The sequence below is a fragment of the Lonchura striata genome, chromosome 8 (genome assembly GCF_050655825.1).
Source record: "Lonchura striata isolate lonStrDom1 chromosome 8, ASM5065582v1, whole genome shotgun sequence".
NCBI lineage: Eukaryota > Metazoa > Chordata > Aves > Passeriformes > Estrildidae > Lonchura > Lonchura striata.
In genome coordinates this window covers 21,361,348-21,388,784 of record NC_140710.1, presented here as the reverse complement: position 1 = coordinate 21,388,784, position 27,437 = coordinate 21,361,348, and the positions used below count along the sequence as shown (strand labels likewise).

Here is a 27,437-nt window from a genome sequence, read left to right as displayed (position 1 = left end):
GAAAAAACATTTGCACTGTCAAATCTTTTTTGATTCAGATCCAGCATTTCTTTTTTTTTTTTTTCCTCACTGCTGAATTGAACAGGAGTATAAGATATCTGAAGAGTTGATGATCTTGAAGGTCTCTTTCAACCTAGGATTCTGTGATTTATGTTAAAAAATACTTCTTGCACTTGAGCAGTTTTGAATGCTTGTACTTTCTGATGTAATATTGATGGTGTTTATTTGTAAACAATATAAGCAGAGGCTGTAATCAGCATCAGAGACATGAAAAATAGTGTTCAAATACATTGCATAGATAAATCCTAGAAATTCAGGGCTGCACAAAGTTCACACGTGTTGCAGAGCTTTCCCTCCAACTGCCAGCCAGGCTGCTCACCTCAGCTAGACCTGGCAACTGGAGCCCCTTAAGGACTTGGGGGAGCAGCTGGCTGTGCTTGGTGAGGCACTTATTATGTGTGGTGGGAGTCAGTTCAGCCATTTCATTCCCATCTGGCTGGGTTAAAACGATTGAGGATGAGGAATTAAAAGTACGATTCAACTAGGGAACAGTTTTTTGAGACAATTTCTCCCTGAGAGGGACCAAATGTTCCTGACTCATTATTTAAAGGGAAGCAGCATGGTTTGTGTTCACTGATGTTAATTGGCCGCTCTTCCCTCTCAGTTCTGGTCTGAAACAAAGCATAGTGGATTTTAAAACTGAGTTGTTGTGGCATTTATTAGCCTGTGGCAGGACAGGGGACAAACTCGTAGTGCTTGGATTATACACAGCTGTAGTCTGGCCTTGTCGAGACAGTTTCTGACACTCCAGTTTTCTGCAGTCTTGAAGCATTTATGTTGGCACTTGTATAACCAAAAAGCTGTGCGTTTTCACTGGAATGACCTTTCCTGGCCCACTGAACAGAGATTTTAATGTGCATCATTTCACAGTGTATTTTATGTTCATTTAAAAAGAAATTCTAAAAGCTTCTACAGCTGCTCTCACACCCAGTTTTAGTGGATGCAAGTCTGACAACAAATTATATGTATCATTTGTGTATATGATATTGTGGTTATTCTATAAATATACACATCTAAAATCTACAGGAATTAGGAGGGCATAATTTATTTGAAGTATTTGAAATTAAATGAGATTAAATTATTTAGAGTGTATAGCTAATAATGATCTCTGAAGATGCAAGTCTGCCATCTGCTGTTCAGGGGTCTTGAGCCAGCCTGGACTGCTCAGAGCTTCCTTAGTTATTATTACTGTTAAAATACTGTTATGCTCCTGAATATTGTTGTGTGTAAGTGCATGTGATAATCACATGGCAAGTTGTTAGAATTTCTGTCACCATAATCAAGGCAAAAATGTAAAGAAGTCATATCTACATTCTTTTGAGTCCTGGATAGCAACATTACTACAGACCCACTTCTAGTTTTTAAAAAAAAAAAATTGTTACTGATCATCAGTCTTTCCCTTTGATCATTCTGACTAAAAATAACCTGTGAGAAAACGTGATTTCCATCATGATGGCTCGCCACTGGACATCTAAAGTAGCCTGTGTTCTCAGTGGGTTGTGCAGCACTTTCATTTTTAGTTCAGTAAATACTGCTTTGGTGGCTTTAGAAAAACAGTCTTGCAGCAGCTCACAACTGCATAGAAGATATTCGCAGAAGGAATATCTGTCCTTCATAAAATAGTCACACTATTGTGTGTCTATTTTTTGTTGAAATGCAGCATTTCAACATAAACATGAGAAATTGGAGTATCTAAATGCAATATTATTTTGGATGGGGACAAAGCTATAATTAGAACATTTTATGATTTTTTGCTAAAAAATAAAGTCAAAAATATGGAAGTTTAAGGAGAGGCAAGGGCAGGGGAAAATTATTCAGAGAGAATTTATAGTATTTTGAAATTGTAGTATTAAAAGTCACATTTGTCTGAGAAGTACATCTGAGTTTTTCTTGGTTTAAGCTTCCTAATGAAATCAGTGTGTGATACTGAAATGCTATTCTTGACATTTACTTGAATGGAAAAGATTGTGCTATGCACTTTTCCTCATTCAGTTCTGTCAAGCTGAATAAACAGCGATGGGGTTTTTCCTATTCTATTTATAACTTCTGTGTAATAACTCTGCAATATTTGCCTGATCCCTTCACCAGTGTAGGAGTAGCTTTTGGTCTGAGTATCCCTTTGCTGAAATATAGGCTTATCAATGTTAGAAATCTTCAGGAAAAATAAATCTGAAGCAAAAGTGTCAAACAGATACTCAAAATTATATTTGTAAATATACTGACACAGAATTGAGTTTATCTCATTTATTATAAAAGGATTTTTAGTAAATATTTTATTTATTTTTAAGTTATTTTTTTATCCTTAATGCCTGTGGTTTGTTTTTGAATTAGAATGACATCTTCATTTCAAATTTTTGAACTAAACTCTTTTAAAAAGTTGTTTAATTATGGTTTCCCAGTTTAATGTATAAGCATTGTTTACATTTTCAGACTTTGTAAGATTGGTGACAAAGGTCTGTGCACGCTTGAGCCATCTCAAACCTGGATATTTGCGGATCTCCTTCAGTTGATATTTCTAGATATGAAGTGGCACTGAAGATGCAGAAGCTTCGGCCTCTGAACTCCTTAGCCTTTACAGCCAACAACCTTCTGGGCTTTTTGCACTCCTCATGTGTTCTTGCAGCAGAAACAACTGCTCCTGCCTGGCTTTCCTCTATTGGTTGTTGTTGTTGATGCAGTTTGTCGCCAGTTGTTTTTTCCTTTTCATCTGTTTTCCCCCTGTGTTTTATCTGGTGGCTCTCACACTGTGTATTTTCATAATGGGAACATACAGTAGAGGACATACATATCAGCAGCATAAACCTTTGGAGCTAAAACCTTGTTCTAACCTGCAGTCAAGAAAGTCTTTCTGTTGTTTTTTGTTTTACATTAAAAGCTTGTAAATTTGGGTAGAACTTCACAAGTGTAGCAAAAGCACATACTTAACACGAAAGCCAAAATCAGATTCCACCTTCTAAAACAAAGGGCTACCATATATTTCATGTTCAAAATATCTGAAAAAAGCATTGCCTATCCTTGCAAAAGGCTTTTCACTGCTATTTTTTAATAAAAAAGGCTGGTCTTTGGCAGTCTTTTTTTTCCACCCATTCTGCCCTCCCTGCAAGACATCAGGCTTGAGCATATGCTTGTTATGAAACTTTTCAACCCAATTGGTTGCAATCTGGTCAAGTTATGTATTGGTGCTACAGATCAGTTGTACTGCTCTCTCTTTCTAAAAAAAACAGTGGAGATTGTAAAATAAGTGGAGATTGTAAACTGGCTGAAACAGGCATGTCCCAAATGCTGCTTAATCTGTTTATTTGCAGGCTTGTGTTCTAACATCAATTTCTCTCCATCTCTTTTTTTATTTCTTGTAGAGCAATTACATGGTGTTCATGGCAGAATTGTTCTGGTGGTTTGAAGTGGTGAAGCCATCATTTGTACAACCCCGTGTTGTTGTGCATCCCCAAGGTAATTATGTTATGGATTGGCCTTAATATGCATGTTTTGATATGTGTGTGTACAGATTGCCATTGTGTTCACAGATGCAGTGAATATTTTAATTAACAGGATTTGGCAGTGTACAACTCCCCTTAAAGAAGGAAAGGAATTCTCTTTCTTCATTGTAACTCTTCATTTCATCTCATCTCATAAATCATAATTAGATTTTGTTGTCTGTTACCAAAAATTCATTTAAATTGTTGTGGTATAATCCCTTGCAAATTTTCCTGACCTAAACAAGCCTTGAATCCATTTATGCCCATGGAAGAATTACAAATATATTAAGAAACCAAGAACAGAATTTAGCCTGAAGAGCTTATGTTGCTGAGAAGATACCAAAAGAAAGAATCATAACTCTGGGCAAAGTGAATAGAGAGTTAATTGTAAAATTGCATTTTGTACCCAGTGCAAAGGCACCATCTTCCATCAGCAATTCTCAAATTGAAAAGTCCACCTTTCAGATAGATCTTGAGATCTGCTAATGACTACTTTCAGGTAGCTAACATTTCAGGTAACTGAAATGTTCATACAGCAGTGCTGTAATTGGCTTTCCATGCACAAGGAAGAGATTTTCATTGGGTAGCAGTTATAACTTTTCTTCATTTTTATGCTTTATAGCACATACAAGCCTGACATAAATCTTTAAATAGTGCTAACTGGTTTAGGGGGTGACAAAAAAACCTTTTTTCTAGTCAGTCTAAGGGTTTGGGGAGAACTTTTATCAGAAACACTTCTTCCAGAACAACTTTTGCTAAAACTGTTTGCTTCCTTTCAATTTTGTAGCTCTTTTTTAGTTTGTTTTTCTGTATTAGTTCTTCCCTTGCCTTTTCTGGTCTATTTTGTCAGTCTTCATTTCTTTAATTAGTGCTAGTATGGGAGCTTTGGAGGATGTAAAGATGAAAGGAAGTGACAGTTTTAAACTGGAATAATGGAATCAATGAAAATTCTTTAAATCTTTGAAAATCATTATTTCAGATTATTTTGGACAGCTTTTTTTACTATGTAATTTAACTGAATACTAAACTATAATAACTTGAACTTTGTTCTTCGTGGCAGCTGAACCTGCAAAAGATGCAGCTTCTGCTCGCAGCTTGAATGCTAACAGAAGAAATTACATGGATGGTCCATCTGGTTCTGACTTTGTAGCCAGGTAATGTCAGAGAATCACTAGTACAAGACCATGTGAAACATTATATTTATTATTACTGGTACAGATTAGGAAGCAATATAGAAACATTCTGTTTCCCTAATGTTCTGTAGCTGATCATACATTAATTTCTCAAGGGAGACCTAATCACTCTCCACAACTACCTGAAAGAAGGCTGTAGACAGGTGGAGATTGGTCTCCTCTCCCACGGAAAAAGTGATAGGAGAAGAGGAAAGAGCCTCCATTTGCACTAGGAAAGGTTTAGATTGGATATTAGCAAAATTTTTGTCACCAAAACCAGCTGTCAATCATTGGAACAGGGTGCCTGGAGAGTGATAAAGCCTCCATCCCTGGAAGTATTTAAGATGTATACATATGGCACTTATGGCACTGATGTTAAGCCTTGGCAGGGTTAACAGCAGGACTTCATGATCTTGAAGGTCTTGTTCAACCTATTCTTTCTATGATAAGGGACATCAATTGTACATTAGGCCTTGTTTTTAATCTTTCTTTTGTCAGGGTTAAGAAAGCCTTCCAGTGATCTGATCTGGACCTAATGAATGAGAGACAGCATTACAATATATTTATAATTTTGAGGGTTTTATTTTGGTTTATTGAATATATCTAAACTGACACAGAGGAGAAGGATAAAATTAGTATTTTTACTGCATATTTAGCAAATGGTTGATTTCCAACCCAGATAATCCTGTTTAGCCTTTTGTGTTGTTTTTGGATGGGGTTTTTGGAGAGAGGGTTGAGGCTTTGGTTGGGTTTTAGATTTAAGGTTCCTAAGTATGTTTTTGGTGTTCCGGAATCTATGCTGACTTTAATAACAGTGTAATATTTCTTGCTACCATTAAATGCTGGGATTCCAAATCCTTTCCCTGTATGTATCCAAAGTGTGTTCCTCTCGTAGATAATGATTTTATTTTCATTTAAACTGAGCATATAAGCCAGGAGAGCAAAAACCAGTAGTTTTGAACATATCCTTTGAAGCAGGGGCTCCCAAAGCCGTTTGCTGTATCTCTCCTCATAAACCAGGGCATTTCATCCAACCTGATGACACATCACTGCAGGACAAAGGAGGGGCCCAAAAAGTAATTTCAGATGGTTGGTGTCTAATACACAGGCTGGCAGAACAGACCTGACTGCAGGATTTTGTAGTCCAGGCCTTCTTGCCTGTCCCAACTGTGCATTCCTGCCCCCTTGAGTGTTTGAGTTGCCATTTCAGCACACAAAGACAGAAAAAAACTACCCCAGTTGGAAAAAGTGAATGTTCTTCTGTTGCCTTAGCTTGTTGGAATGACTCAGAGGATCGGCTGGAGAGGCAGAGCCAGCACAGAGGAGGGAGTGGGACTAGTCGGCAGTGAGCAGTTACATGTCTGGGGTTGCCATGGAACCCAGGCTTGGTGCCAGAATCAGTCTTTCCCCAAGGAAAATTAAGTGTATAGATTTTCTTCATAGAAGCAAATTTTCACAGGTTGCAAGGTTAAATTTGGAAAGTATGCTTTTCTTTTAAGGGAATTTACAGCCATCAGGATTTTAAAATTTTCACAGAAATCTTGAATACCATTTAAAACAGATATGTCATGTAGCTAGCATGTAGTGTTATTGACACAGAAAAAAAAAGAGGAATTTATGGGAACCTATATTGAATAATTTAATATATAGAAAGATGAAAGATGCTTTTGTAGATTGTATTTTTCTTAAATTGATGTGAATATCCTTCTTGCAAATATTATTTAGAGCCATTTCTACACTATACAGCATGTATAATATAATAACACTAGACAACTATTCTGAAAAATGTGAATTTGGGAGTGTTCTCTTCAATTCGGTGGACAAAATTCAAAACATGAAAGGATTTAATCCAGCTTGTTTTGAAGTCTGGCTTCTCTAGAAGTGTTTTACATACAAATCCATGTGTCTTTATGTGTGTGTCTTTGTTCTGATCATGAAAAGGCACCTTGATCAAAACATAGAATTATGTTAATCCCACCCTGGATTAACACAGCTACTCAATTACAGACCTTCTCTGTAAACTAAAGAAAGTTCTGTGTAAGTGGAAACAGAGGAAATCTCTATAATTACTCCTTTAGTAGTGAATATTTTTTTTTACTTATAGTCATACCTATCACAAAATCTTATTTATCCAATTCTAGTGCATGTGGCAGTCCAGACACAAAGCAGTATTTTCAAATTAAGCAACTGAAAATAGAAATGCATGGAAAGTATGTGATATTGGCTGCAATCATTCAGTTTTGAGGCCAGTAGGAGCTGCCTCATTTTGCTCATGTTTGTTTAGACTTTTTACTGAAATCAAGCCTAAAAAATGGAGCCTTGTACTAGAGACATTTACATGAAATAAATCAGGAGACAAGTACAGTAATAAAACTTACGCTGCAGGTCTGTAGCTGTTCATGTACGAAAAATACCTTTTTGACTTTTTGGTCCACTTGCATTATCCCAGTCCAAGGTTTATTACAGTGTTCTATTTTTAGTTGATAAATTAATATTTCCAGAAGAGAACTACACCTCACTTTCTTTCCCATCACCAAAAAAAAAAAAAAAACTGTTTTTGTCTTGGCCAACAACAGGGTGACTGGTTGGCCTTTGTATTGTGGCTTTTGATGTATTAATTCTAAGCTAATGTCTCTTGCTTTATAGATTGGAAAGCCCAGCTTACACACCCGCTCACCAACTGCATACACCCCAGCAGCCTTATTCATCTGTTCCAGGTAACAATTCACAAAGGGCTGGGAGAGACAATGAGACAGGTGTCGTCCTCTGAGTAAATTGCTATCCTGCTTGTTTTTATTCAAACATCATTTATGCAGAAATAGATCTTTACTTGAAAAATTAATTCATTTACATAATTTACTTCTGTAATTTATAAAATATACAAGTGGGAAGATTGTGTTTGTACCAAATGCATTGTGTGTGTTTTTTTAATTTGACTTCTGTTTTGATTATGTGGAAGATGGCTTACAACAAGTATTGGTGGTATATTTTAATAGGATTTGTATAATATTTTACACATGAGTAAGTTCTTTGAGGGGTGAGGGGTAAAATATACATTCAGGAAGAAATTGGCTTTAATTGATCTAGTTGTATTTGCAATATATAAACACCTTTTTGCCATTGCAGTGTTCTAAGTAGTGAAGCTGATCAATTTGTTAAAGCAACAGAAGATAATATTAAAATAATTTTTTACAGTAGTTACATTGGGTCCAATTTTTGTTTCACTTAGGAGTCATCAGAAGGTCCACATCTATGTCTTATGTAGATGGACAAGTAGGGACATGGCCCAAAGAGAAAAGGTAAGTAATCTTACAAGCTCGTTACAAAATGCTGGGGTTTGGTTATGAGTAGTAGTAAATGCTCGATTGTAGTTTGGATTTTCAGAGTTCTATAATGAGAATTCTTGTAAGCTGCTTGAAAAAGTAGTAAAAGAAAGATAAAACCATATCATGGATTGAAAACTGGTCAATAGGAAACGATCTTCAGAAATAAATAATTTATTCTTTACATTAAAAGAGGTATACTTTTTGAATTGTTGGTGTTAAATGTGTTTGTATTTACTTATTACAGTGAACTAAACATGGTAACAGTAATATGGCTAATGATCTCAGTAGCATTTAAGCTTGTATTATTTTGGGGATGCTAAGAACAATTAGGCCGAATGTTTTAGTTTTCAGTTAGACCAGTCATAAACTCTTAATCTGTAGGGTATAAACCAAAGTTAAAATGGTAAGAGTTATAGTGGTGTGTAAACTGTGTCTTTTCACACCTTCCTTCTGATCTATGGTGGCAATTTCTATACTCCTAAAATGCCCAGAATTTATTCCAAAGTAATAAAAAAGTATTGGCTGAGTCTGGAGAAAGTGTTGCATTCTATTCTATTGTGCTTTTTATAAATTCATTATACTTATATCTATTTATCCATCTAAAAATATCTATCTAAAAATATATACATGTTTATTATATTAGAAGCTAAGCAAAATACAGTACACCTAACAGTGCCTTTAATACTACCAGCTTAAAATAATTTTAAAATCAAATACAAGTATTTCCTTGCTTTTATTAATAACCCTGAGTTTCTCAATTACTTTCTTTATTCTGGTCTCTATTAGGTCGTCAGTACACGGAGTTTCATTTGACATTCCTTTTGACAAAGAGAAAAGCATTCCAGCACCTACTCCAAACAGAGGAATTCCCAGATCTGTGAGCAATGAAGGCCTTACAGGGAACATCAACCGCATGCCGAAGCATTCTAGAAAAAACCTGTCCTTCAAACCAGTCAATGGAGAAGAGGAGAATCAAGACATTGAAGAGGAAAAGGACATGACCAAGGCCAATCAGTCTCTTAATGCAAATCAAAGAAATGCCAATGAGAGCAGACACTATAGGTTTCCAAATGGAGCTCTGCAAAACAGGGCAGTTCTGGATGATTTTGGCAATCAGATTGAGACGCCAAGCATTGAAGAGGCTTTGCAGATAATTCATGACACAGAAAAATCTCCCAGACTTCTCCAAACAGACCAAATTACAAATGGGTTCTTTCTTCACAATCGGGAAATGAGCATCTTGAATTCAAACATTAAACCAAATCAGACTACCCCAGATATAATCACAGACACTAAAGGTGCTCTGAGTCCTGTGACTGACAACACAGAAGTAGATACTGGAATACATGTCCCATCAGAAGATATCCCAGAGACAATGGATGAGGATTCTTCTTTGCGAGATTATACTGTAAGCATGGACTCTGACATGGAGGAACCTTCTAAATTTCTCCAGGATTACGACATGCGGGCTAGCAATCACAGAGATCAATTAAGTCCCTGTCCCAGCTCAGTAAGTACCAAATCACAGGCAGGCAGCAGTGCTTCTTCGAGCTCAGGGGTTAAAATGACCAGCTTTGCTGAGCAGAAATTCAAGAAGTTGAATCACACAGATAGTAAAAGCAGTGGAAGCAGTTCTCAGAAAACCACACCAGAAGGTTCTGAGCTGAACATCCCTCATATGGTTGCTTGGGCTCATATTCCTGAGGAGACATCTGTTCCTCAAGGAAGAGACACTACACAATTACTGGCTTCTGAAATGGTACAGCTGAGGATGAAGCTAGAGGAAAAGAGGCGAGCTATTGAAGCACAGAAGAAGAAAGTTGAAGCTGCATTCACAAAGCAGCGGCAGAAAATGGGAAGAACAGCATTTCTCAATGTTGTGAAAAAGAAAGGTGATGGGGTGTCACCTCTCCGAGAGGAAGCAGCAGGAGCTGAAGATGAGAAGGTATTCACTGACAGCAATCGGTTGAAAGAAAAAGAAACTCAAAAATCAGATGACCAAACTAGTAAGACTTCAGAATTAATAAAAGAAAACCCAGAAAATTCTCATAGCAAATGGTTAAAATCTCCTGCTACTTCGGGAGATGCTGAAAAGCAATGGAATTTAGCAAGCCCCTCAGAAGAAAATCTTAATGATGGAGATCTCTTAGAATATACAAAATCTATTGAAAAACTAAACTCTTCCCTACATTTTCTGCAACAAGAAATGCAACGTCTATCCCTTCAGCAGGAGATGCTGATGCAGATGAGAGAGCAACAGGCTTGGGTTATTTCTCCTCCTCAACCTTCTCCTCAGAAGCAGATTCGGGACTTTAAGTCTTCTTCAAGGCAAGGGGGAACTCCAGCTCCTGTTGCACCTTTCTCACAGGAATCTCCTCGCTCTACACATCAGTCTCCACAATCTTCCAACAGGAAGAATGCCTCTTTTCACATTAAAATGCAAAGGACTCCTAGGCCAAATGAACTGAAAATAACGCCTCTAAACCGTACCTTGACTGCCCCACGGTCTGTGGACAGTCTTCCCCGTTTGAGGAGGTTTTCTCCCAGTCAGGTTCCCATTCAGACTAGATCATTTGTTTGCTTTGGAGATGATGGTGAACATGTAAGTGAACCTCAGTTAAAGGGAAATATTTTGAAAGAAGTCAAGTCTACAGAAGAGGTAGCAAAAGAAGAAGGAGCAAAATTGCCAAAACAGGGTGAGCAGAAGTTGGAGGAAAAGGAGATTAAGCCTATTGAATCTAATGTTTCTGAAGTATTATCTCAGCCTATCACAGAAACGGTCTGCCTCACCCCAAATGAAGAGCAGCTAAACCAACCAATTTTACCACCTCCAGCTCCCAAAACAGCTAACTTAATTGAAGTTTCCCTATCAGATTTGAAGCCACCAGAAAAAAGTGAGGTATCTGTCGAGAAATATGAAGGTGAGAGTGATAGAGAACAGTTTGAAGATGACCAGAAAGTGTGTTGTGGATTCTTTTTTAAGGTAAGAGAACTAGTGGATGTGTATGTCAGCTGTTAAGCATTGTTTAAATCTTTAATTGAAACATAGATTATGCTGATGATTGAAGTCAAAGCAGATGGTACTGCAACTTTAAATATGCAGGCTTATCTTTTTGACTGATTAATTTGGCATCATAAGAGTCATGAGATTCTACTATAATGCAGTTCTGAGCATGTCAGAGTATCCCTTTCCATTCATAGTTATGGAAGAATGCTTGGAGGTCTTGGTGAGCAAGATCCATGCTGAATGTAGATTTTTTTTAACATATGTTTTGGTGATCTTGATTAAACGCGCTCACATCTCACCCTCACTTCCTCACCTCATTCCCAAATTTAACAAAAAGTTTTTGAAGTACATAACAACCTGCATTTTAAAAAATTGTTCACGTCTTTGAATTGCACTTTGGAGAGCCTTTTTCCCTCTCTCAACTGGATAAGGAAGTATAAGTCTCTGCTGAGACTCCCTTTTGAAGTTTGTATGTAGGAGCACTCCTTGGAGACTTTTTATTAGACAGCTGTATTCAGACAGACTTTTAACTATAATGCATATTGTAAAACAGTGGTCTAGACTTATTTCCATCTTTGAATACCCAAAAATTTTGTATCATGTACCTAGATGGACCTAGCTTGTCTAGAAGCATTCCTCAGTTCTAACAAAACACCTGGTTTGCTCAGAAGTTACTTTTATATGGTGAATAATTATTGGGGTTTGTGATACTTATTTTCATGTTCATACGTGTAGACTCTTCCAAAGCTGAAAGAAGTAGTTTATGGTATGTGGGATCTGACTCAAAACTAAAATACCTCACTTAGTAAGTTTTCTAATATCAGTGTTGAATTTTGTTTGGCTCAGGAAGGAAAAATTCCATTATGAAGTTTTTAAGAATCTTAAGAAAACTCTTCAATAATAAACTTACTCCAAGTACTGCAAGAGTATGTTAGGATACCCAGTGTACAGAATTAAGTGTCTAATGACTTGGCCAAATCAGTTGCTGAATTTAGAGATCTTAATATTTTTGGTCCTTTTCCTTCCAAAATGGTTTCTAGGATGATCAAAAGGCAGAAAATGATATGGCAATGAAACGAGCAGCATTGTTGGAGAAGCGTTTGAGAAGGGAAAGAGAGACTTTGCTTCGAAAGCAGCAGCTGGAAGCAGAACTAGAACATAAGAAGGAAGAGACAAGGTAAAATTACATGTTTAATCCAAATGATCAGTAATGGTGAACATAGAAATGTCTGCTTTAGTTAAAAGTGTAACCTGCATGTTAAAAAGTTGCATGTTAATATTTGGTTATTTACTGCTAGAGCCAGCTGTGCAGAGGAGCCCAGCTGGCCTGGCAGGACAGCAGGTGGCATCAGTCTGTAGCTGTCTCAGGCTGGGAGCTGTGCTGGTTCTGAGGGAGCCTCTATCCCTCAGGGCTCCTTCTGCACAAGTGCACAATGTTCACTCAGTTACAGCAATGAAGCTCATAAAACTGCATTTGGTTTTCTTAGTAGCAATATCCCAGAAAGTTTAAACTCTGAGAACTGTAAAAAAATTGAAAAGTAATTGTCTCTTACTGATGCTTGAGAACATTGAAGTTCGAAAAATCTGATGCCTGTGCTGTCCTCACTGTGCTAGCTGAATCCCTTATTTGGAAAGTTTCTATTGCTGAATTTTTTTGGTAATTTTTTAGACGCAAAACAGAAGAAGAACGTCAGAAGAAGGAGGATGAAAGAGCACGGCGAGAATTTATTAAGCAGGAATATATGAGAAGGAAACAACTAAAGCTTATGGAAGACATGGATACTGTCATAAAGCCACGTTCCCTCTCAATCAAACAGAAAAAGCCACGTCCAAAATCTATTCACAGAGATCATATTGAATCACCTAAGACACCAATCAAAGGTCCACCAGGTAACAAATGTTTACATGGAAAAAGAGTCTGTTCATGCTAAAAACACCAGCTTGGGTTTTGGTCCTAACGAGCACGTGCATTTATAAGAGTCTTGTGCTACATTGAAACTGCACATGTCCAAAGTGGAAAGCAAAATTTGGCATAGAAATGGAAAGATGAATGTCACTTACCTGCTATGCATGCATATATCAACAGGCAAAAATGTTAGCTCTGAAACCCCAGTGGAGGGCCGACTATGTGTTGCAAGTTTCATGCACACCCATGTTTTCTTCACTAATCTTTTCTTGCACCTGTAGAGCTAAGAATGAATAAAAGTTGGGAGATAAGGGATCAATAACTAAAATGGTGACCATAAGGTAAGACTACTTAACCTCACACAATATGGACAAAATTAAAATTTAAAATTTACTTTTATATTTATTTTTTTTCTATTTTGCTCACCAGCTGCATGTATAGTTAAGAACATAGTAACACTAACCATGTGGAGCAACTTAGCATTTTTTTAGCTACAACAGTATCTAACTTGCAGTAATGGCTGGAAGAAGTATTGCCAATTTACAATTAGAAAAAATAATCAGATTGCTTGGTGATCCTTTTTGTTACAGCCTCCTCTACCCTTGTTGTTATGCTACATTTTTGCTGGCTGCTTCCCTCTGTCTTCCAGTATCATTTAAAGTATTTCCTCAACACCTTCCAAGAATCCATCCCAAGCTTTAAATTAAGTCTCTCAAGCGCTCTTTCAAGAGGACTTATTAACTTTAATTGCATTCTTTGATTTGCATAGTGCAAATGTTCGTGCTTCCCATTAGTGCTTAGCCTAGCCCATCCCCAGTGGGTGCCAAAGGCTGGGTGGGAGCAAGTGTTTACAGGAAGTGCAGCACATATGCATGCAGGTATGTCATGTCGAAAAGCTCTTACTGACTTTCAGATGCTGGTGTTGGTCTGATGAACAGACTCTTCTAGTTGCATAGGTTTATAAGCTTTAACTTTGTTTTTATCCAGGTTCACAGCTTTATCGTGTTTTTTCAGTATCTAGTCTTTCATTGGCATCGCTGAATACAGGGGACAATGAGAGTGTGCAGTCAGGCAAGAGAACACCAAGGTAAAGCTAAAATAACCATTTCACGTAATAAAATTTTGTAATCAGCTATGTAAAACTAGCATGAATTTTTTAGAGGTCGTGTATATATACTGTGTACTCTGAGAACGGGTATGTTTTCCTCATTTGAGACATGGATAGTTTCCACTGTCAGACATTCGGGAACCAAGCCATGGTCATTTGTTTTGCAAATTTTACCAAGTAAACCAGTTCGGCAGGTATAAATAAAGTCAAAACAAAATGCTGTTCACACAGCCTCTTTAATTCATCTGCTTGTATCTAAGTCTCAACCTGTGGATATTTTTTCTAAACCTGTATGCTATGTGCAACTGCATAGCTGCTTTTATTTTTTTAGCATAGAAGTTTATTTTCTGTTTGGTTTTTTTCTTTAGCAGTTGTACAGGGAATTATTGAATGGTCACAAGGACTTCAGCTTTTTCCAAACACCAGAATTTATTTTACATTAAAAACCACCTGAAATAACAGGAAAAAATTATATTTTTTAATACAAACCCCATATTGTCATTCAGAGGAAAATCACTGTTTCTGTGAACTACTTGATAATATTCAGACAAATACTATTTTCTTTGTATAAAAAAAGAAAAAGCGAAGAAAAGCAAACCAGGAGAAGGGGGTTGATAAGGAGTATTACATTTTCTGATATTGCATGTTGTGTCTTCATGGCCACTACACATTATTTATCAGTTTTGACAAACCTGCAGCTGGCTTCAGTTGACTTCTCAATTACCTTGATGTCTCAAGAACTGACTTTCCATTGATTACATAAGAAACTTTCATCAATGATTCAACTAGCCTAATATCTCTTGTCATCTCTTAAAAATTATCAGTTTTAATTGAGAGGGGAATTTCTTCCACCTATGTTAGCTATTACAAAAGGCTTGATGTTGCTCATCTACACAGGCTTTGCAGGAGATAACCCCTATGTATGGAGCTGGAGTTGTACAGTGCTGTACTATGTTTTCAATGAGCAGTGCATCTTTCTCACCCTTTGGATTTGTTCAGGGGATTGAGACTTTTAAAACATTATAAAAGCAACAGAGTTGAAAGGATTTTCAGTATCTTTCCAAACCCATATTGTCACTTTGTCCTCCCATCACCATTGTTTTTGATGAATCCACTGAGAATCTCAGTGATACATTTGTCACCTCCTTCATGCAAGTGCTAATCAGAAAAGGTGTAGGATGTATTATAAATTGAATTTTCATCTGTTGCTAATTTTACAGAAAATGAGCATGTACACAAATTTTTATATGATACCACTTTTTTTTCCTTATTCTGTGCCTTTTTCTCACTTAGAAAACTTTCATTCCAAGATGCAAATTTGACTGGATTTTGCAGTGGCGACAATTCAAAAAATTTTAACTATTTTGTAAAAATTTAAGGAAACTTTACAATCTTGTTTAAACCTTTAAATGCAAAATTATCCACTTTTGAGTGCGGCCTCAAGAATTACAGCAACAGAAGTTATTGTCTGTGAAAACAAAAACTAGACAGGAAGTTGTTTTTCTGTCTTAAATACAGCAGTTCTCACTACCAGTTGTTGCAGTCATAAATATAAATGAATTAAATTTTTACTTCATATTCATTATTCTATCAAGAACTGGTTTGTTCACTACATGAGATAACATTGGTTTGCCAGTACATGTTAAAAGTAACACAGATTTCCACTTAGTAGTTCTATTTCATAACCAAGACAAACAAGAACATCTATTAGGTTTCTGTCCGTCAGATGTAGCCCAAAAATTAACATATACCTCACCTAAAGACCAACTTCTTGCATTACTCAGAACACACTAAATATTGTGCATTTAGGTTTATAGTTTATAATTCAAATAATTGTGTTCTACCTTGCCTTCTTTTCATATCAGAAGGCTTCCCAGCTGAACATTGTGAATTTTCTGATAGATTTTAAAACTAATGTTTAGGTCTGAATCTGTGGAAGGATTTTTATCCCCGAGTCGCTGTGGGAGTCGTAACGGAGAAAAAGATTGGGAAAATGCATCTACAACTTCTTCAGTCGCCTCTGCTACAGAATACACAGGTCAGTGGCAACCATAGTCAGAAAAGAACCTGCCTATTAATGGTTCTATGTATGAAAAGTTTTTAGTCACCTTGATTTGGCTTCTCAAAACTTGATTGAGATTTACCCTTCAAGGTAGAGGCTAATAATACAAGGTTCACATTTTTAATCCAAAATAAAAGTATTGACTCAATAGCATTTGTGATAACTGCAATAAACTGCCGTCAGGCTCAGAACAGCACATGGACTCACACATAATTATGTACTTCAATAATGTCTCTAGCAAGGCACACAAAATGTTGCTATTTCAACTCAATTTAGAACAGTGTTACAAAATTCAAAAGCCAAATTGCAGCAGCAAAAAGTCTTCTTAGCAATGCAAATATAAATATTCTGCACTATTTGTTTCCTAACAGATTTTTTGTTGCTTATTAAGAACTTTATGATCAGACTACTCATTTGGTATTATATTATGAATCAAACAATAATGGTATTTTCCCCCTTTTCTCTAACTATACCACACATGATACTGCCAAGACCTTGCATCATCAGGCTTATACAAGCTCCACTTTTGCCAACCTAATATCACTTTGTTTGTGGGAAGAGTAGCATAAGGTTAGGTATTTTCTAGGGTTCCCCCAAAGTTTAGACAAACAGATATTTTAAATTTAATTGATGCTTGCATATTATTTTCCTAATTGGTACTCATGTGTTGGGTTTTTTTAATGGACTTGACCCAAGTACACAGACATTTCAGAAATTAAAACAGGAGATTTCTCCTTCAACCAGATGAATCATTTTGCAGACAGAATAGCCTGTCATTCCAAAGAGGACAGGCAACAGTTACTCTAAGCACTGCATATGTCTCATTATTGTACCTTGCACCCTTGAAATCACAGGTGTAGAAAAAGAAAGGTTTTGCTTTCTCCTGGACAACTAAAATTTTGGTTAGAAAAAAAAAAAATTCATTGTTCATAGAAAAGGTCCTCTGAAAATATTTACCGAGGCTGCCAATAATAATGATTTAATAATGAAAGACACATTTGTAAGTGAATCCAGTGACATTTGAATTACGCTTTACTTGTTTGTGAATTTTGTGGTGTCTAACTTTATTCTGTATTATTCCTGGATTTGTGTTTCTATGCATGCAAAAGTTCCATACCAGAAGTGCTTCACAGCATTCAAAATAACACTTGTTGGCTTATTGCTAATTTAGCTTATTTGCTGCTCCTTTTGCATAGGACCAAAGCTCTTCAAAGAACCCAGTGCTAAATCCAATAAGTATATAATTCAGAATGCACTGGCACATTGCTGCCTGGCTGGAAAAGTAAATGAAGGTCAAAAGAAAAAGATCCTGGAGGTAAGAATATTTTTCCCCTAAAACCACAAACCTACATCAAACCAAAGTCAAGCATTATGGAGACTCTAAAGCATAAATGCAGACACTGAAATGAAACCTTAGCGATTATGGCAGCAATCAGTGAAGAGACTGAGTAACTTCTGTGACTTGCTTCCTGTGTAGGCAGAAAGGTTCTCCAGTGCTGTAGAAATAAGGGCTGTAACTTTGTACATGCAGCACGGGAGCTGAATTAATTTGCATGTTTAATTTAATAGTCATTGCTTGTTTTATGGGAGAACTTCAATATCTAGGCTTTCATAATTTGCTTACAAAGTTGTTTTCCCTTATACATAGAGATCCTCAGGTTGGGAACTTTAAAAGTAAAGCACACACTCTCATGAACAGAAAGATTTGAAATACATCCCTTCTAGGCTCTTCTCCAGTTTCCAAGCAGTAAGGCAAATTCAGGACTTTCTACTATAGGAAGGTGCCTTCCTATAGTCTTCTCTCTTACACTGCTAGAAACCTTTCTGAAAATGCACAGATAGTGTAAAAACTCCAGGACAGTGTTTCCAGACAAAAGAAGTAACACAGAGTCTGAGCCTTGAGAGTAACAGAACTGTTCCATTTACCAAGTATGACAAATACAACAAATTAACTGATATCAAACCTCACAAGACACTTGGAAATTCAGACTGAATTTCATTGCTGGAATAAACTTCACAGCATTATTTCTTGTCCTTTCTTCTCTTAATAATCCTTCTGCATCCATGTCTAGATGCTGCTTTCTCCATCCTACCCAACACTTTTTGGAAATACCAAGTCAGGAATCAGCACACACTCTTGCAGTTTAAGTAACTGGTAGCAAAATGATCCTCAGAAATCCCAGAAAAAAACAGCTGCAAAAATGTCATGCTTAACTCAAGGATGAAGCATACATCATTTGATAGAAGCTGTATATGTTCAGGACACATGTCCCATAGAAGGTCTGTCAGGAGGAAGAGGAATCTGAGAATTTCAGCTAATTAAGAACTTTTGTTCAATACATTTCAACTGACTTCACAGTTTGACCAAGCTTGAGTGGATTTAGGGATGACTGAAATTCCATTCTAGCACCAGAGGATCTTTCAGATATAATGAGACATGTCAAGTTCCCTGTTCCCAAACTTGCAAGTATTAGACCAGCTTGATGAAATGGATGATGAAGAGAATTTTTATTTGGTCTACAAAAAGACCTTTGGGATGTCTGTTCTTGAAGTACAACTAAACAAGTATAGCTGAAATTGTCTAAATAAATTGGGTTTTGGTTGACATGGCTATCTACCCTATCAAAATTCAGATAGGTGAAGCTTAGCAAATTCTAATGATTGAAAATAAGGTATTTAGTGGACAGAGTTAGACATAAGTTTCATCTCTGGTAGAAAACTGATTCAAAATGAAATCTAATTAATTGAAATGTTTTCTAATTACAATGCAAAATTTATATTCTGAATGTTTTCTTTCTTTCTTTCTTTCTTTTAAAGGAAATGGAAAAATCTGATGCCAATAATTTCTTAATCTTGTTCCGGGATTCAGGCTGCCAGTTCAGATCTCTGTATACGTACTGCCCTGATACTGAAGAAATCAATAAATTAACAGGAATAGGTCCCAAATCTATCACAAAGAAAATGATAGAGGGACTGTATAAATACAACTCTGACAGGAAGCAATTTAGCCACATACCTGCCAAAACATTGTCTGCCAGTGTTGATGCAATTACTATTCACAGCCATTTGTGGCAAACCAAGAGACCAGTAACTCCTAAGAAACTCTTACCCACCAAGGCATAGTAGATGGGAAAAAGTTTGCTTGAGACAATTATGATAAACTTGCACTTCATCTTTACTGCCTATAGGAAATAGATTTCTAGTTGCCAACAAGACTCTTAGAACTTAAAACTGGACACCAAGTTCTATTATCATGTCCAACTGGAATGTAAACACAGTGTTTAGGAGTGCAGAAGATAACTCTTAGGTGAATAATTATGAGTGATTACAGAAATGTTTGACTTGTGTGGAGATTTGTATGTGCTAATGCAACATATAGAGTATATTTGCTCTGTATTTTGATTAGATACACTGAAGCACTGAATGTTCCTCTTTAGTGACTCAAACTACATTTTTTACATCTGTTGCCTTATATGTTTGTATTTGTGCTTGTCTTGAAATATTTTTCTTTCACTAAAGAAAGACTTCTTAATATTCTCAATACCATTGAACTTTGCATACTGACTTACAGTAAAGACTAAGTGATAAATTGTATGTCACTGAATAACAGCTGTATGGGTCTGTTCTCCAAGATCCTTACTGTGTGCTGTAACAAAATCAATATTCATTCCCCTGTGTATTTATAATTCCTTTTCAGTTCAATAGTACTGATTTGCTTATAAACTAAACAGTAAAGGAAAAACCTTTGAACTGCTTGAAGTTTTCTTCAAATGAATTATTTAACAACTCAGGGTAAAGGTGATGCAATTATTTCTGTTTCAGTAAGTTGCCATCTGAGATGTAATAACTGACCATGTGCATGTTCATAACATCAGTAAAACCAAAAGTACAAAGATTTGGTAGGTCTCTGAAATGGTTTAAGCAAGTGTGCGTTCATTGCTTTGCATTGTTCCAGCTGGAGAGAGAGCACACGGTCAGGTCCTGTTTCTTCAAGGAAGGAATAGGGACTCATGAAACATTCAGAACTAGATCCCTGATGTTGCCTAACAGAGCACTAAATATTCAGAAGAATCACAGAATTCACTAAGTCACAGATCTTTGAGAAGTTGTGTATCTAATTCCCATTGATTTTAATATCCAGGCCACTTCCTGCCTTCAGATCTGCCAACTCAGACTTGAAGCAGTTTTCTAGGGAACAGACATCTGGTAAGAATTTTCAGTGTGTCTTCGTAAATTTTTTTCTTGACACTAACAGGTGATGTCTTGTGACACAGCAATTTTCAAGTACATATGGTATAAAAGCCTAACTGACATTTCAGTAAATCTGTAACATGACCAAAACCAAACTCTAAGCATATTTCAGTATTATTTATAAAGGGCTGCATTTTATTTCAAAACAGTGTTTGGTTATTTTCTAAATCACTACCCCGTTTCAGTGTTTGTTTCTCTTATAATTTGCTTTTAACATAACACTGTTCTGAAAAAAAAAGAAAACACAAACTTGAAGCCTCCCCTACATCTGTGGCTATTTTGATAACATCATACACCCGAGAATTTGTTGGGGGGGAGGGAAATCTCATTCTCAGGAAAAGACTTGAATGATTTGTGATTCTGTTCTGTTTCAGTGTTGTGACAACTCCATTCACATAAGACAGTATTGTGCTGTAAGTATGTAGTCCATTCAGTTTCATGGGAGACAAAAATGATGTTCGTATTTCTCTCATCAAACTGCTTTGAGAGAAACTGCCTCACTACTATAATGTGCTCATTTACTTACAGAAAGGATGCACAGGAATGAGATGTCATTAAGCAGTTTAGAACAGTACTTTTTTAAATTATTATAAGGCCTTAGGCATCAGTGCATCTGGATTATAAACATTTTCTCAAAAATGCTGTCAGTTTACTGTAATTTATGTTCTTATATTTATGTATATTTGTTAAAACTGTAAAAAAAAAGAAAAAACACTTTAAAATACATGTTTAATATGTATGTGGCTCAAAACTATTTGTGGTTAGCTGATTCCTACTGTTTGCATGTATATCACCAGGATATGTAACTCTTATAATTCAAGTGTATACATATTGTGTATATAGGATATAAATAATAATAAAAAGGGGGGAAAAGAGGGTTTGCACATTCTGCCTGTTAGACACTTCCTACAGATACCATTGTAGGAACATCTTGAATAACAATATGAAACTGTGTATAATATACAGTGACTCAAGAAACCAGGAGGTTGGAATTAACTGACATACATATGGTGAATAACTTCAAAAGAAGTTTTATCATGGGAGGCTTTTTATTTCTAAAATCTGTTCTATGATTTAACTGAAGATTTGCAACACCATAAAGACACATGCATCAACCTAATCAAAGTGAGCTTAAATACGTGACAGGAATTCTTTGAGTAATTAAAAAAAATATGAATGTATTATGAAATTGGCATTTGTCAACAGGTTAAAGATTTGTGCAATGTCTAAAAGTAGAATGTGAATAATGCAGTTGAAAATTTCATTGCTCGCAGTATAAGGTTTTACTTAATACAGGAAAAGTAAAGCTAGAGACGCTTTTCCTTTTTAAGCCTGCAAATTTTCTAACTACAGTGGATCTTTGGTTGGGATCATGTTTAAAAAAAGAAAAAGAAAAAAAAAAAAAAAGAAAGCTTTCCATAAAGGCCAGTATTTATCACTGACCTTTCCAGAACACACTGGTGCTTTCATCAGGGGTATTATTATTGTTGCTACGACTGAATTGCCAAACTCTCATCTTAGTTTTTGGAGCAAAAATTTCATCTTCTAACAGTCATAATAGCTACTGATTTTTTTTTTTTTTAATGTTAGTATGACTGTTAGTTTTTATTATTTGGCTGTTTAAAGCCAAATTCAGCTATTTAATTATGATTTATTGGGCACTGTTGAAAAATGTACAGTGTATTGTGTGCTTACTTGTCCACTTCTATGGAGCATAGCTTCCATATTTTTCCAAATGCTGTGCTGTAAAATATTGTCATTGCTACTTATGTGGTACAGTGTAGTTTTTTCCTTTCATTTAAATAAAAGCATGGCACCAAAATAACATTTTTTGTTTTCTTGCTTACCTCTAAATATAAACTAAAATTATTAAATGTTCACATTAAAGTTTAAATCTTGTTTCTTCTCAGATTTCAGCAATGTGGAAATTGTAGGAAATATGCATCATTACAATTTCTTCTTTTGTTTACCACATTTGGTCATACTTCCATAGATAATCTAGATTCTGATGTTCTCAGAGGAAGGCTATTGAATAATTGAATAGGTTTCATATTTCATTTGTGAGGACAACAAGGTGTTACCCGGTTCTCTTCAGAAGTGAATTTCACAATTTTAAGTAATTTATAAACTTTGGGGTCTGGTGGGTCTGGTTAGCTTCCATTTTTCCAAAGCCACAAAAACTTCTGGTCAGGTTAAAGGTTTGCTTCAGACTGAAAGGTTGTCAAGGTGACAACCTTTGTCACATTATCTTTGTCAAGGTACTGTATAAAGCATGTGTATGACTTCTAGTGAAACAGTTTGTACTTGCTAGTGATGCTATCTGGAACACAACGCTATCAAAAAAATGAGGGGCCTTTTCCAGATTTGTAAATTATAAATTTTTCCAGTCCAAATAATGCCTTTTTTGGAGCTTTGTGTTGTCCTGCTGGGTTGCAGAGTAAGAGCAAGGACTTGCTGAAAGTGGCCATGACATCCCTTCACTGTCAACAGGCAGACTGATACACAGATAAAGAATCTCAGAATTGCAGAGCTGTTTGAAGGGTAACTTCAAGAATACTAGCAATCTGACAGTAGGGCTTTTAAAGCTGAATTGAAAGCTACTGTGGAAGAAAATTAATAGCTTTCCCTCCTCTGAAAACTGGTTCTTTTTCAGGCAACTCAGTCAGTTCCCTGTACAGCATCACAAACAGGCTGACACAAGCAAGGAATTATATTGCAACACAAACACACAATTGCACCCAGTAAAGCTATTTTTTCCAGGGGTGAGCCCAGCTCAAAATTTTCATCTAAAACCAGCCTTTGTACAGATCTGCTGTAGAACAGACTTTGGTTTTCTTCTATCTTTTGGCAAATAACACCATCCCTGAGAAACTTCAGTGCATGTCCTGGTAATTTAACATAATTATGACTGCTTTGTGCCTGAATTGGTACAGAATTTCTGATTCAAAATTTGTGCTGTTGTGGGATCCAGTGTAGAGAGTTATGCTTGGAACAGAAGGTTTTGGACTGATTGCCATACAAATATGATGCAAAAAATGGCTTTGTTTCTCAAATCCAGCTGTACTGATCAGATTGATGTCAGATATCTTTTTTCCAACAACTTATTAAAAAAGACACAGGGCTAAACTTTAACTATTTAGATCTCTTCAAATAGCAAATCAGCATTTCTTTGCTGCCTTGCTACTAATTTAATGAGCTGAATAAGCAGCTTGAAGAATTGTGGCTATAAAGATGTATCTTGACAGTCACAGTCCTTTACAGCTGCTTTTACATTTTCTGGTTAAATAAATGAAAAACACAAAAGGAAAAAATCCCCTATAAACTCTCTTATTCCAGGTGTAGATGGCAGGGGGAAAATATATATTTAACATGTACATCTTTGTACATGTATAAGAAATTTATTTTTAAAAGCAATCTGTTCCATTTAGGTAAATATATTTGATGTGTGTTTGTATATGCATATGTACAAATGCACATTTACCTTCAGACTTACTTGCTTACATAAAGAATAAAGAATACATGTTTTATTTAGACAACTGCAGCAATGAGTCAAACATGGTAGGGAAGTTACTCGAGCTTAGTTCCTTCTACCAAGAAAGAAAAGCAGCTCTTACACTCAAAACCATTGCTGTAAGAAACAAGGAAATAATCTACAACATGCACATTTCAGTACAAAGTCTTTGGGAGATGGACTTCTTTTATCAAATTTCTGAATTCAAGGATAAGACTGATGGATGTTAGAACTGCCACTGATCAGAAGAGGTAATAACCATCAGGATTCAAGAAAGGGCAGAAAACAGCAAAAATAAGGTAAGCATTCACTGCAGACTCCTATTCAACATTATAAACAACTTGATATATAAAATGCTTAGGGATAATTAAGCATTTCATTTTCCACTGACAAATTTGTTTAAGCAAGATACTAAAATATTTTTTTCACATGTGTTTTAAGTTTGCAGTTAATGGTATGTGAACTTCATGGAGACATACTAAGTAATATCTATATGTATTTTTATGTCACAGTTAATGGAGCATCGCAGAAAGACTAAAAGCTAATATGGAGCTTTCCATCAGCAGCTCTGTCTCATCATTTCTTCATCTTCAGATCTAAATGTCTGCAATACAAGACCTGGCAAGGCCCCACAAACCTGCAATTATTTAAATTACTTGAAGCCAGATTATACTTTCACTCAGTATTTTTCTTGTTTAAGCTACCTGAAACTGGAACTATTGTGCTGACATAAAGAATTCTATAGATTATGCAAGAATTCTGCTGAATTGTCACCTCAAAGTTCTGGAAATCCCTTCTTGAAATGAGTAAAAACTGTTTCAGACTAGAGTTTTGAACAGAACTTTTTTCTAAGGTTTTACAAGAACATGTAAATATAAAATGTAAGGAGTTAACTGGCTCTGTTACAAGTACAGAAAAGTTGAGATTAGCGTATTTTTAGGGCCAACACACAGAATCAGCTGAACTGGAGGGGGCTCACAAGGATCACTGAGTCCATCTCCTGGCCCTGCACAGGACCATCCCCACGGATCACACCGTTTTCCCGAGAGTGTTGTTCAAACACTTCGGAGCTCTGTCGGGCTGGCGCTGTCACCACTGCCCTGGGGAGCCTGTTCCAGTGCCCAGCCACCCTCTGGGTTAAAAACCTTCCCGATATCAAACCTAAACCTCCCCCGATACAAATTCAGGCCATTCTCTCGGGTCCTGCCACTGTCACCCCAGCGCAGTGCCGCCGCTCCTCCTGCCCTCAGGGAAGCTGTACCTGCCCTGAGGTCTCCCCCAGCTTCTCCCCTCGGGGCTGAACGGACCCAGTGCCCTCGGCCGCTCCCCATGGCTCCCCCCGGGCCCTTCCCGTGCCCGTGGCCTCTGGAGCTCCCGAGCAGCTCAGGGGCTGCTCGGTATCACAGCGCCCGAAGCTGCCCCGGCGCTCGCGGTGAGGCTGTCCCAGAGCAGAGCGGGACCATCCCTCCCTTGCCTGGCTGGCTCTGCTGGCCCTGATGTCCCCAGGACAGGGATGTCCCTCCTGGCTGCCAGGGCACTGCTGACTCGTCTCCAGCTTGCCATTCACCAGGACCCCCAGGGCCCTTTCCACAGTGCTGCTTTCCAGTATCTCATTTCTCACCTGCAACATTTGTAAAGCAGTCACACAATTACTATTTTCTTTCCTGAAGTGCTCCAAGCACAGACTGCAGCGCCCTGTTTTGTCACTAGGCAATGCAGATCTCCTCCTCCACTAATCTTGATTTTCAAGCTCTCTAAAACCCACACCCAAAAACTTTGCTGTTCGTGGGAGTTACCTTCTTTGCTCTAATGAGTAGGGAGTTCAAAGCAAGCTGAGACCATCCCAAACACGTTTCTATGCTTAAGCAAAGACTTGCAAACAACCAGAGAACAAGATCTTCCATTGGCTGTCTTCCCATAGAATGCTACTAAATGTATCTTCACCAAAAGTTAATAATAGTATGATTGACCCCCAAAGCAGGGCCATGTGTTACTGCTACATATTCTTCCATATTTCTTCCTGATAGTTCTTGAAATATCTTTTTGGAGTTTAAGAATTTGCTGCTTACCTGTGAAAGGTCCATTCTGAGCAGGGAACAGAATAATTTTAAAGTCATAATTTTTCTTTTAGATCCATAAGTGGGAAGAAGCTTTATCTTTCTTGCTATCCAGACATTTGGTCTCAGGACCTCCGCTGAAAACAAAACAACTGCACAAAAGATTAGTAAATTACTGTAAAACCACTGTAAAATCAAGATTAAATTTAAAAGCTTACGTATGTTTACCTAGAATTTTGTAGGTTAAACGAAGTTTTAAATGGGCTTTTTGTATCTATGCTCAGTAAAGTTATACATAGCACTCAGTTTAGACAATTAGTCATCTTGTTTTTCCACACTCCCTCTGATTTATCATCTCTAACGACATCTAATGTATTGGAAAACAGTTTCATTCCTATATTTACATTTTCTCGTAAGCAGCACCTCCAAAGGCAACTAAGCACCAAGTAGTTTGGAAGTAAATAGTAGTACTCAGTGTTATACCAGCAAGTCCATATTCCTGGGAAGTGAAGCTGGGATTTGAACAAAAGGAACTGCACATGACTGGCAGAGTCACTGCTGTGCAGCCAGGCACACTCCTCTCTGGACAGCCTTTGGGACATTCGTTTGTATTCCTGTCCAGAAAAAAAGAGACAAAAAATAGCACAGTTCCCCTCTGCCCTTCAGCAGATCCTCAGCAAAACAGTAAGTAGACTTGACCTTACTGATATTTTGTGAATGTGACAGAAATGGTGTTCCGCTTCAGTCAAATCCCCGACAACCTTCCATGGATCTCTGATGCATGGTACACATGCCTAATTAAAAGAAAACCCAATAAATTAAAAAATGTGCATCAGCTTGTCAGAAAATTGCCTGCATCTCCATTTTGACAAGGCCTGCCAGTGCACTGCAGTGTGTTCACAAGCACTGTCCAAGTGCTGTACTTGCATTTTACCATCTCACCACTACATATAAACACAGAGCAAGTCATCGTAACGACTCTGAGGTGCCGTAATCTTTTGTACAATTACAAAAATGTAACTGAAAGTCCAATTAGATATGAGTACATCTTCATAAAACAGGTATCGCACACTCAAGATTTCTGTAGAGAAGGCGTGCTTCGCTCAGCACCTCAGGAAGCACGTGAGAGCACGAGCACACGAAGCAGCCCCTGGCTGCCCTGAACTCGCCAGCACTTCACGGGACCTCGAGGCTGCCCACAAGCCTTCAGCCCGCGCCGCACGAGCAGGAGGCCGGGCGGCGGCGGACGGGCAGCGCCGCTCCTGCCCTGCCGTGTGCTGCTGGGTGCCTCGGGGGCGGCGGAGGGCAGGCCCGGGAACCCCGCTTGCTGCGGTGACACCCGGCTCCGGGTGAGAGCTCCCACCGGCAGGAGCACCGCGCCCCCGGCACGGGCAGGTGCCGCCGGGAATTCCGCCCTCGCCGGGCGGCAGCTGCGGCCCCGCCCCACGTTCCCTCAGCGCGGGGAGCGGCCCTGCCCGCCGGGCGGGCGGGCTCACCCCGC

The 27,437-nt window shown here is 37.5% G+C and overlaps 1 protein-coding gene across 4 annotated transcripts in view; it reads left to right on the top strand.

The window, feature by feature from the left end:
- The window catches only part of CAMSAP2 (calmodulin regulated spectrin associated protein family member 2), an 80,706-nt gene extending 59,454 nt beyond the window's left edge, over positions 1-21,252 (top strand). For 2 of the 4 annotated variants that reach the window (XM_021547231.4, XM_021547215.4), the window contains 11 exons: positions 3,417-3,510; positions 4,597-4,690; positions 7,355-7,425; positions 7,938-8,007; positions 8,821-11,017; positions 12,082-12,218; positions 12,711-12,931; positions 13,962-14,034; positions 15,978-16,093; positions 17,314-17,432; positions 18,935-21,252. In XM_021547231.4, coding sequence (XP_021402906.2) covers positions 3,417-3,510; positions 4,597-4,690; positions 7,355-7,425; positions 7,938-8,007; positions 8,821-11,017; positions 12,082-12,218; positions 12,711-12,931; positions 13,962-14,034; positions 15,978-16,093; positions 17,314-17,432; positions 18,935-19,240 — 3,498 coding nt within the window. In that variant the 3' untranslated portion in view covers positions 19,241-21,252. Of the gene's footprint in view, positions 1-3,416; positions 3,511-4,596; positions 4,691-7,354; positions 7,426-7,937; positions 8,008-8,820; positions 11,018-12,081; positions 12,219-12,710; positions 12,932-13,934; positions 14,035-15,977; positions 16,094-17,313; positions 17,433-18,934 lie in introns of all 4 variants that reach the window. The other 2 variants (XM_021547224.4, XM_021547206.4) reach the window with 1 other exon arrangement.
- The last annotated feature ends 6,185 nt before the right edge of the window (positions 21,253-27,437 follow it).